This window comes from Rhea pennata, chromosome 2 (genome assembly GCF_028389875.1).
Source record: "Rhea pennata isolate bPtePen1 chromosome 2, bPtePen1.pri, whole genome shotgun sequence".
NCBI lineage: Eukaryota > Metazoa > Chordata > Aves > Rheiformes > Rheidae > Rhea > Rhea pennata.
This window is the reverse complement of record NC_084664.1, coordinates 159,702,701-159,715,070: the sequence shown is the minus strand read 5'-3', so window position 1 is coordinate 159,715,070 and position 12,370 is coordinate 159,702,701. Positions and strand designations below refer to the sequence as shown.

Here is a 12,370-nt window from a genome sequence, read left to right as displayed (position 1 = left end):
AATGACTTTGACTACACTGTTGTTATATAAGATATCTTATGAAGACAAAAAGAAAATTACAATCTTGGTAGTCCATAAATTCTACACCTTTATCATCTATGCAATTGAAATATTAGTACTCTAATGTACAAAATATGAAATACACATTGCTAGTGTAATTTGAATTTGTTCATATTTAAGTTAAGCAGCTCTTAGATTTCTCATTTTATGTGGTTTTGTTTGTCAACTGGTTATTTTAAAAGCACGTAATTTTGAACAAAATGGTAGGTGGGCATGTTATGGCTTATTGTACATAGCATGTGCACTTGTGGTGGTGGGGAGGGAAAAATACTTAGTTATGACTCGTCATAATGGCTTAAACATTATTGTTTATCTAAGTGCCAATAAAAAGTTAAATAATTTCAAAAAAGAATTTTATAGCTATATCTACCCTGATATATACCATTTGTGTGTCTTTTGAAAGAGAGATAATTAGGAAAATGAACCCTTTGAAAAGAGAAATAGCAATGAAACAGATCTACTTGGGATCCTAAGTTTGAAAAGAAGTGAGGGATAGTTCTTGTGATCTCAAAATATCAACGATTCTATGGAGTTGGTTTGTGCAAAGAGCTGATGTGTTTTACAGACCCCAAATTCTGTTAAGAGTGAACCTAAGTTAGATTGTGGGTAGGCTCCTACATGACATTTGTTGTTCTCACTCAGGCAGTCTTTTCAGTTGTAGTGTCTTCAAATAAATCTCTCACTTGATGACATTACATTTTGGAAACAATTTATTCTTCAAATTGGACTTACTCTCCAGTGTTTGTCATATGTCATTCCTCTTTGCCTGCACTGAGGAAGAATAATCCCTTTAGCCTACTACGTCTTAATGCATTAGGAAAAAGGGATAGATATTGCTGTACTAGTTAAACTTCCTTCTTCTTTTCTTGAAAACAAAAGAAAATCAGAATGCTGTGGTCACAGCAGAGTCAGTAGGGGAGGTGGAGATGACTACAGTGAAACAGAATTATTTGCAGGAATTTTTATTTTTACCTCATCTTGATTCTTACAGAGAAATCCATTGTATCGATTTGAAGTGAGGAATAACAAGGCAACAATTGTCTGTGAGAACGATATTCCTCAGGAAATGCAGTTATCATTTAACAGAAATTAAATGGGAAATTGTTTACTTGTTTCTCTTTTTTGTCAATGCAGTTGTTTCTGGGCAAATTAACAAATTTTGAGCAGGAATTCTAATTGTTTTCTTTTTAAAATTCTTAATTCTTGTTTATATTTGTTGAGCAATCCTGCTGCCCCATCTGCACATAGAGCTTAGATGAAGTTTTATGCAAGCTTCAGAAATGCTAATAAACGGTACAGTAGGCTGGTATGAAGTCAAGATGGCATCTGGGGCTTTGCTATTGCCAATTTATGCAAAGCAGTGTTCAAATTGTGATTAAATGAACCTTTAGAAGAATCCTTTAGTATACTTTACAACAGTATGTATTGTTATGAATTAATAAATATCTATAGATGCTTGCAGTCTAAACAACACGTTTACTTCATGTATTAATAGACTTCTACAGTGCTCATCATTGTACATTCTTGCAAATACTAATGAATTTATGGATTAAAAGTGAAGCACTGAGAGATTAAGTGATTTTTTTTTAAGTGATTTTTTGCCCAGGATCATTCAAGAAGTACATTAAAGAAATAAGATAGTAGCAAATATTTCTTGGGTCTATTTAGTGTCTGAAATAATAATTCTGCAAAAAGTGCTGTGTTACTGTATCATTCTAGTGTTTAACAACCTGTTTTTTTCAGTCTAAACATTTTTAAACTTTCTCTTACGTGAAATTAATAGAATATCACTGATGGCTTTTGCTGAAGGTACTTAAATGCTTAGTTTTAAATGTTTAGTTTTTGATGTACTTCAAGTTTGAAATAGCACATAACTAACACAACATTCTTTTTTCCTGAAGTGGACCGTTCTCTGCTCTTCCTTATTTCAAACTAGACCTTTTTAATGTTATTGGAGTACTAAAGAGATTGAGTAACTGGAGAGAGTATCTCAATGTATTCATGAGCAATAAATTTTCCTCAATGTATTTTTTGACACTTCAGATGTAGCAGAAAGCAACTAATAATGACAGCTGACATTTTTCATGTGGAGCAATACTAATTAATTTATGACACAAATATCTTTTAATGCAACTCATCCTGTCTGGCATCATCCTTAATGTTTGGATCTAGTATACATCTTTCTGCATCTCAGTTTTGAGAAGGAACTTTGTTTTAATAGAAACGTGAAAGGGAATAGTCTTCCTAATTTTCTCCTGAGCTCAATAAGTAACTACGTAATGGTGTTGCAGCTATGTCAGAATTTTAACTGCCTTTTATTCGGTGTAATGTTTTGATGAGATGGTGTTTGCATTCATCTCCTGATCAAGAGACTGTATCATTCAGAACCATACAAACTTCTAGTTCCCCATAAAGCTATATTCTTGAGTGTTCGGAGTATGCGTATTTCATGCTGCACATTGTCGCACATTTTCTTCTGGTAGTGTTGTTGAGTTAAATTGATATTTTCAGCTTCATGGTTTCGAATGTCAGTAACCGCTTATGTCTTGCTAATGTTGTATTTGTTTTTAATGAGTTAAATCTAAATGCTTTAGAATTTAAACAGAAAATGACAGATCAGTTAATAGTTGGTGTAACAGTAACGAAAAATATTAACAAAGTTGTTATGCTCATGGAATATTTGCTTATTTTTTAAATATAGAGAAGTTGTATGGTGACTTCTTGAGTTGGAATCTAGAAGATACCCTCTCCCAATTTCCTCTAAAACCTGGGAAGATTGCAACATTTACTGTAAATATTAAAGTGAAGCTGGACTTTTCCTGCCAAGAAAACCTTCTACAAGATCTGAATGATGGTAAGTTTTTCAATTTCTTCTTGGTTAGGAGTATTGTATTTACTTCTGAAAAGCAGCTACATCAACTTGTCATGGTGTTCTGTTTTAAATATGGTGCATGATGGGACTATATGTTTTCTTACTTGTATCTTTTAATGTAAAGACATAGATCTTCAGTCAAATGTATTGCTAGAAGACTGAATTCTCGTGATGGCTTTGGATATGAGAGTTTGGCCAAACTTTTTCATTGTGAGATGTTGCCCTTAAATCTTTCTTGACAGAGAGATCATTTTTAACATGCCTCTTTGTGGTATCTTTATCTTATGAAAACAAAGAAAAAATAAATTTTGTAAACATCAGTGGGTGTTTTCAAAGAGAAATGACTATTAAATCAATGATTCAATTATCTAATATTATAGAATTCTTAATTACGGCTGACTTCCAGCATTTTGCCAGAATTGACACACTGAAACACAGAACATAGTTCCCCTAATATTTATAATGTATAAAAAGTTTCATTTGGCTGAAGTCATAATTTCTTTTGAATCGAAAAAAGAACAATACTTGCTTGCACCAGAATTATCCAGAATTAGAAGTATCAGATACTTATGCTAAGGATTTCTTCTTTGTTAGAATATAAAATCTTACAGAGTATTTGCTGTAGTCTGTATATTTTAGTTCTTCATATTTTTTCAGCTGGCAGATTTGGTTACACAGATTGAATTAACTGCAAAACCCAAGATATTCTTGTATTTTAATAAATAAAAACATATCATAATTATAATTTGGATTCTTTCCCAGGATCTAATTGCAGGTATGCATAATTGATATAATTAATTTCTAAAATTAAAAAAGTTGCAGTGTGGAAAAGTAGACCAAGCAATTATGCGCATAGCTTATTCAAAGTGAATAGGACCGAATTCTGTGAATTATCTTGCAAAGTCATATAGGCTGAAATTATATTAATTGTGGATAAAGATTAAAAGACTTCTTATTTTTTAAACTTTCCTGGGGTAAAATACATAGATTAGCAAAATATTTTAGGGCTTCTGAACTGCACAATAGTCACAGTTTTACTGCAGTAAACCTTATTTTGAAGGACTCTATTTCTCAATTATTATTATGCTATAGATTTTTGAAAAGATTCAGCAGTAAAGGTGAGAAGGAAAGCTTGAGACTGGCTTTGAAGCATAGAGGTTTTTTTCTAATTTTAAACTAAAAATACAGATTTTATTTTTTTTTTAACTTCTTCTCCTGAACTTAATGGTTAGAACTTTTTTGAAAAGCTGTGATGGGGGGAGGAAGATGCCTTGATATTGTTATAAAAACACAGATGTTAAGAAACTGAGGCTTTGAGAAATGCCCTTGACAGGAAGCCATTTGGTAATTCCAAATTACATGAATTTGTCCCCCAGAATGAGGGGAGGCAGATCTGTTTGCTGGTATCATTGGATGACGTGTCCTATGTGTACTTTGAAAGTATTAATACAAATGCTATGTACATTGCCTTTTTTAGCTGTTTGTATAACTTTTCTACGTAGATTTAGAATTTCACAAGCATTTCACAAGTATCTAGTACTTTCTAAAGAAGTAGGTTAAAATCCTAATGTGAACAGATGGAAAAGCCAATGGCTGCTATGACATGACTTTTAATTATATTATAGTTATGGGACCTTTTTCTTCAAAGACCAGATTTGCAATAATAATCAGAATACTTTTGTCTTTTAAAAATAATGTCCTAAGTAGGGTGTCTGTTATTTTGATCTGTTTTCATTTGATGCTAAAATTGCTTCCTTTTACGCTGTTTGTGATTGCAACATAGCACAGAAAGGTTAAATTACAGATATTTCTGATGATAGTTATTCAACTGGAAAGTAAATTTAGTCATTAGTCAGAATTGCTGATGTAATTTTTTCATGTTGATGTGTACTGTCTGCTAAAGAAAAATGTTAGATGTCCCTTTAGATTAAAGGAAGCCAAAATACACAAGTGACTGTACAGGATCAGATCGAATGTCCATGGAGCGCAGTATCCGGGCTGTAACAGTGGCTGAGATCAGATGTCTAGGGGAGAATGGAGGGGAGGTCAGGAGCGTACGTGCTGCTCTCCTTTCCTGCGTGTGCACTCCAGCTGCGGCAGCTCAGGAACTTCCTGAGCCTGACACGATTTCTCTGTAGTTAGTCATTCTCCATGGTTTTCTCTTTCATAAAATTTTCCAGTCTCACTCTTGAGCCCTTCATAACATCCTGAGACAAGAAGATCCACAACTAAATTGTGTTTGTCATCAGCTTTGAGTCTAACGCCCCTTTACCTGTTGTGTTGCAAAAAAACGGCTAAAAACTCGTCTACACCTCTAACCTACCCTCGTGGTTTTGTATGTCTCATATTACCTGTACAGGTGTCTTGCTTATGGGCTGCAGATTGCTTAGCAGCCTAGTTGTAAGGAACTGTTTGTGTAGCAGGGACATTTGATCAGCCTTCTTGTCCCTTTTCAATCTTTTTTACATTTTATATCCTTGAGAGAGGCAATACGCAGTCCTGGAGAGGTGGATGACTACGGATTTCTGCAGTGACCTAAAGATATTCCTTGTTTTGTTCTGTGTTACTTTCCAATAATGCACAACTTAAAATTTACTATTTTGGCCATTGCTGAGCATGGAGTTGGTAGTTTTGTGAGACTATGAACCGTACCTCCAAGGTCTTGCTCCTGATTGGTAATTTTCCACTGAGAGCCCATCGTTTCACATGTGAGTTTAGGATTGTTTTTTTCTCATTAATTTATACTGAATTTTATTTGACATTGTATTGACCAACCATTAAATCTCACAAAGGTCCTCTGCAGTCCCCAAAGTCGCCCTTTATCCTTGCTGCCCTAGGTATGTTAAGAGCATAATTTATGCTTTGTTGCTTTTTTTCAGATTGCGTGGGTGAATGTGATAACCACTTACTTACCTATGTAAAGACCTTCCCTCTTGGGGCTTTAGAGAGGGCATTTAAAAGCCTTCAGAGAAAAACTTTGCCCAAAGTGAATCAGTCAGATCTTTCTTGTCCACATGCTTGCTGACTCTCTGCCTGTTGTATCTGAAAAATGTTTCTTTTTTTTCCCTTTTTTTTTCTCCCCCCCCCCCTTTTTTTTTTGGTTAACTTACGACATTCTCATGTATTTTTTGTTTTTTTAAATTACCAGCTTTCTGTCTCCTTTGCCCTATCTCTGTGCTCAGGCAGACAGCAGTACAGTTTAGGGAAATAAGTGTGCGTAATATTCATATAAAAAATACTGCAGTCATTTCTCAATCTGTCAGCAGGTCTGATGACTTCTATTTTTTTTCTCCCAGAATGAGAAATCTCTTTGTGCGTCCGGTTTGAAACTGGATTTAACTGATTTAGCTTAACCTTCCTTTCTAATTCTATGCAATTTTCCTCTTTCATGTCCAAAACTTTGTAACCAAAGGTTTTCTGGCTGAGAACGAGCATGATTGAATGACAGCAGTGCCTTTGGGGGACTGCTAGGTGTGTCTGACATCTACCATTTATTCAGAGTGACTAAGAACAGTTTTTAGTCTTTGCATGCAAGAACCTCAGCGTTAAAATTATATGTGTAGACTGCCTCAAGAGGTAAACGTTGAAATTCTCAAAGGTGCTTAATGGACAGCAAAATTCAAGCCCTGTCGTTAAAATTGATACAGGCATGTAGCTGTGTTCAGATGAGCAGAATTGTGAAGTGCCGGTGAATCTGTGTCCATGCGCGTGCTCAGCTGGGCAGAGGCAAGGTAATGCAGGTCGGGGGCCGTGAAAGCTTTACTGTGGAAAAGGCAAGTGCGTAGCAGTGAGAAAGGTTAAATCTCTCTTATATTTTTCCGTGTTTTGGATCGGTTATGATAACAATATGATTTGAGAAGGCAATTTAACCTTTCTGTAAATAGAAACTGAAGTATAACCAGATCTTTCTTTCACAAGCACTCGCTCAAATCTGGTGCTTGACTCTAGCTTTACAGTCTGTTATTGGGGAAAGGTGGATGTGAAAAGATGTGGTACAAGGAGAGCTGAAAGGACTTCGGTACCAGCCCTCTGTATCCGCTTCCTGTTGTGCTGGGATGTTGGAAATGTAAACTTCTGTTGCTTTTTTTAACCTTTTTTTTCACGCTAATACAACCTTGTGCCCTGCTTAGGTTGTGAACTCTTTATGACATTAGAAGAAATTAGAGGCAATTTTTTTTTGAGATTACATCTTTGAGAATATCAAGAAATGTGCCTTGTAGATAGTCATCCCTGAGATTAAAATCCTCCATTACATATGATCTCTCTCAGAATACTAACTTCCATATGCATTTGGTGAATATTTAAAGCTAGATTATAGTGCTGTGGCCGAAGCTGAATGTGGTCATTGTGAACATTTTTGGGGGAATTCTAGGGCATATATTTTATCTAGTGTCACCAACTACAAATATTAAAATGCTACTGGATTTGATTAAGATAATGGAATTGTTTAGCATTTTAGACTGCTTTAAAATTTGTATTCAGAAGATCTAGGGCTGTATTAAACTTTTATCTGTGACAGAATATCATTTTAAAAATGGTAAAATTTGCATTGACACAGACTGCAAATGTTAGTGAAGTTTTGAGTCTTTTGTACCCAAATTGAGACAGTCTTTCTCCATACAGTCTTGGTTCTCTGCTCAGGAAAGTTAGTTCATGGATTTGATTTGATTTTAAGGTTGCACTGGGCAAGATCGGAGGAAGCACTGTATCTGCTTGGTATAGCCAGACTTAAGGAGCTTCAGCATTAAAGGTCTCTCTCACCTGTTAATTCAAAGAGATGAACTAGATGCTCACGCTGTGCTGATGAATTATCCTTCCCAGGCATTACAACTTAATTTCTGAAATCCCAGTGGCTCCCCTGTACTAAATAGGACAAATTTGCTCCTTTTAGATTGCATTATAAATGGTAACTTCATAGAGGAAATAATCATTAGTAAAAAAAAAAAAAAAAAAAAAAAAGCTTATATTATATACGGATAATGTTTCCAAAGTAAATGAATAAATCTATAATGAGTTCTTCATTACATAAAAATGTTAGGGTTCGTTCAGTGTATAGGGAACCTAAAGACAGATGCAAGGATATTTAAATTCATAAACTCACCAAAGAAAACATTCAGTCACATGCTGCCAGAGAAGCGAAACTGTGCTTGGGGTCTCTCCTAGCCTTCCCTGGGGAAGCTGCAGAGAGGTAATGGCATGTTTCTGAAAGCACTGAACTTGAATATTTTTAATATTGCTATACATGACCATTGTCTGTTTTGTACTTACTGTGTTGCTTTTCTGCTTAAATGAAATGCTTCAGTTTCATAGTTAGTGTATAACCACTTAGAGTATTCCTATGCTTATATAGCCTATAGACAAGATATATCATTGTTAGAAAAATCTGGTTTTGAACTTGAATGTAGTCTTGACAGTCTTCCTAGTTTTTATTTTGGTTGCATTGTTAATCTGAGGAACAGAATTTTCTTTTTTTCTTCTGACTACATATACTTTGCATCTCCTTCATAAATTCATCATCATATTGCTTAAAAATATATTTTTAATTTTTTAAGAATTGTCCTTATAGATTTTTTAAGTGTCAGCTTAGTGATTACCAAAGATAAGAAGCCTTTTGCTCTTCCAACTGCGATTTAATCTATCTAACTTGCCTCATAAGTTGGCTGATTGAAATTTTTTCTTATTTTTACAGTGTATAAGAGCCATAAGACTTTAGCCGGTATCAGTTGTACTAGCCGCTATACAAATGTCAGGAGAAGTAGTGCAGGCTCCAAATCTTTGCAACACAAATAGGTAGGACAGATATGAGGCAAGCAGTAATAAGTTTATTAATGGAACATATGGGCTAATTGTGCCATCATCCTGTTAAATGTTCTGTTATGCTTCTTCCTTGCTGAGGTGCTTTATTCTGGTGCCTAATGGAGTGTGCCTAAGTAGTCTCCAGTCTATGATTATGAATTTCTTTACACTTTCTTTGCTCCCTTTTTTGGTGTTCTTCCTTGTTCTAAGTTTACCTTCCCAATACTAGTTTAGGTAGTTCATCATCATCAGGAAGGAACCCTTAATTGACTGCTTGATATGATTAAATGTTATTATTATCTTCTTCTGATGTAATGAAGTTGTGAAGAGCTGCTCATTCCACTACATGCCATGAGGAAATAATAATGAGGAAAAAAAATTCCAGTTTAACTGAGCTGGAAAATACAACATTAGTGTACACTACAAATATGTAACTATAGGTTGTTACATGCTCATCACTATTGGTGGTTCTTGTTTGTTTTCTTCTGTTCTGGGGCAGTGTTTTACTCTCTGTTTCTGTGCTGTTCCCCTCTTTGTAGCAGGAGACAGGAGTTCCTCAGATTCTGCCTCCCTTAAGCAGAATACAAGATTCTATTCTATTCTATTCTATTCTGTAGAAAAACACGTTCCTGTTCAGGAAGTGTACTTTGTCTCTGGTCTTGAACTGATCTGGCCCTTTTTCTACACCCAAAAGTACTTTGAAACTGTTACAGTATTGTTGAGAAAAATTGCCTATCAATAGGCTTTATATTCTGAAATTTCTATCGAGCAATGAAGATGGGGAATGTTTTCCCTTTGATTGACAAAATAAGCAAATGGATTGAATGAGCATTTAGTTTTTAGGAATGATATTTCATGCTAAAGTTGCATATTTTTGAAAAATTCTGGCAGATGTGTTTGCTTACTGTATCAAACAGTGAAAGCACTCGTGTAAGAAAGAAGTTGCTGTAGGGTTTTGATAGTTTTTAATATTAAGTATTTTTCTTGTATTTTTAGAAAAGAGCAATAGGTGAATTGGTCCTGCTGTTTGATAGTAAGTATTTCTTCTGCAAAGGTGAAATTTAACCTAAAATCTTGCACTGTTTTGCATCTCATGTAACATATTACCAGTTACCTGTAGAGCGTCTTTGGACTCTCTAGGTCCAAAGTCTCTTTAGGACTTTTTGGTTTCAGTGATAAGCTTGTTCAAGAGTTTCCTAGCTACAGATTTTGCAGCTGCCTCGGTTGCGCTGATGCATCTTTTCTAAAAATGCATGTATTTTTGTCATCTGGATCAGGCCGGTGATCATTGTACAAAACGGCATTGCAGCCGGTGGGGCCAAGAAGAGCTGGAGTCGAACAGCGTGGGCAAAGTTTTACGGCACCTTTTTCTCTCAGTGCTTCAGTCGCTGGTTTGTGAACCTACAAGTTTAACGGCATTAGTAAAATTTTGCTCATTCGCCTATGAAGTTGTGTGGGATTCTTTTGTGTAGTGTAGCGTGAAAGTGGCTAATGAAGTTAAATTGACAATTTACTTAACATTTGAGAGGAGCGAGGAAACGCCTGTAAGAGATTTGCTTTGTTATGACAGAAACAACTGCGATGTTGAAAAAGCAAGTTGGTTTATTTCAGCTACCGTGGAAAAACTGTTGGTCATGTGCTGTTACCATGGAAATGGTAATTAGAAATTACCATTGCAGAAATTAGAAAGATTTCTGGACAGAGCAGAAAGACAACTGTTCTTTTTATAGTGAAAGGCTGCTCAAGCCGTCTATTTGACGTTGCGGATTATTGAAACAAAGCTGTGACGGAGGAATTGTCTTCAAAGCTCCAAACTCCTCGAAAGGAAATAAACTGTATTTACACTATGAAAGCTCATATTAATGTACATGTGGAATAATTTAAAACTTCTTGTGAGTTGCTTCACCCAGAATCTCATAATTTCTCAATTACCTTTTTTCTTCTTTAATCACCGAATTTGGCAATCTACAGCTGCTTTTAAAAGAATAGATAAGTCATTTAAAGTACAACAAAGTGCTTGGTCCTGGACAAATGTGCTATAAGCATCTTTTGAGGGCCAGTATCTTTAAACAGAAAGTTTCAAATACTGTATTGATTACCTTAGACTTTTCTCTTAGCCTGAAGCAGAAATAACGTACTTTTTAATATCATACATCTTTTTGCCTTGAGGTGTAATTTAGAAATTAAAAAATAAAATAAGAAGCTTGAATCTATATTTTTTTCTAAGAAAAGGAACATAGGATGGGTTTTTAGAAGATAATAATATTACAATGCTATTAGCTATATGTCCAATATATTCAAGTTTACTTGAACTTTATATTGTGTTGTTGCCTTAAATCTTAGGCTAATAAATCCGTTTTCGTTAATATCAGTTCGCACCCTTTAGAGGTTGTAATTTGTTTTCTCTTCTCCGAGATTGAAGCCCTTGATTTTGTTTTGTTTACTGCAAATGGAGTTCAGTTTGCATGCACCCAAATTGCTCTGCAAGCCCAAGGAAGCGTGGATGATTAGGAGATTTGCTTCAAAACCACGCACCAAAACACTAGTTGTGGCAAAGGTTATCTTAACTGTCATGCAAAAACTTGTTGCCTCTAATGAACATTAAATATAAATGTGAAAGTTGTGGGTTGAGGGGAAAAGGCAATTTTCAGGCACTCAATGCAAAAAATGATATATTTTTGGTTTAGGTAATAATCCTTTTGCCTCTGTGCGAAGGTCACCAAAATCATCAAAATCATTTTTTCTTCCTTTAAATCAATATAGCACACCAGGCCAGGCTTTGCCCAAGTGCAGCAGGTCAGTGCCTGCGAATCCATCTTTCGTTGGACTCTGTAAGGGTGATTGACCTTTTAAAGAGCTCTTAATGCTCTGAGCTGATTGAGCTGATGCTGTTGATGGCATTTTGTGATGGAAATGACTGAGAAATGTTAATCTTTCTTTTCTTTTCCTTTTTTCCCAGTTTTTTGGGGTTTTTTGTTTGTTTTGTTTTTTGAGGGGTTTTTTTTTTGCTTATGATAATCACCTATTAACTTAGAAGATTTTTCATTCCTAGGTCTCCTGAATGAGCATCTTCAAATTTGTTGGTATTCATAGTGCTGTATCTTTAAGGTTGAATGAAGACACATTTTAAAACAACTTAGCTAGTTATGGGAGGAAGTAGGAAGTAAAGGAATATGAGAAATATCCTTTGTTTTCATATTGAGATACTGGTGAAGAAGGACTTCAATCGTGCAAAAAAATTACATTCTCCATCTTTTTCTTCTGGTTTCAACTTTTGAGGAACACATCTGCATTTAGATCCAGATTTGCGGTCATCCATGTAATTGCAACATAGTAAAGCAAATATAATTCAATGAGGGTCATTCCCAAAGGGGAAATATTAGAATATCTTAGTGACACTAATGGAACTTTTTCATTTTTCTGATCAAGTAGTTTTTAAGAGAGTAATGTGTATAAATATTTGGAGTCTAAATTTTTGCCTTAAAAAAGAACTAGAAACTTTGAAATAAAGCCAAATTTGTTGATTTTTGTAAACTTTTATATATTTTTAGCAAAAAGAGTTTATTAAGATCTTATTCTGAATTTTTTTTTCAGAGGAACTGTAGCAGATCTCCAATGTTTTTGTTTGCAATTAAATCAGAT

At 34.9% G+C, this 12,370-nt stretch overlaps 1 protein-coding gene across 3 annotated transcripts in view; it reads left to right on the top strand.

Moving 5' to 3' along the window:
• The window catches only part of TRAPPC9 (trafficking protein particle complex subunit 9), a 454,651-nt gene that overhangs the window by 84,554 nt on the left and 357,727 nt on the right, over positions 1-12,370 (top strand). For all 3 annotated transcript variants that reach the window (XM_062570665.1, XM_062570666.1, XM_062570664.1), the window contains one exon: positions 2,762-2,914. In XM_062570665.1, coding sequence (XP_062426649.1) covers positions 2,762-2,914 — 153 coding nt within the window. The remainder of the gene's footprint in view (positions 1-2,761; positions 2,915-12,370) is intronic.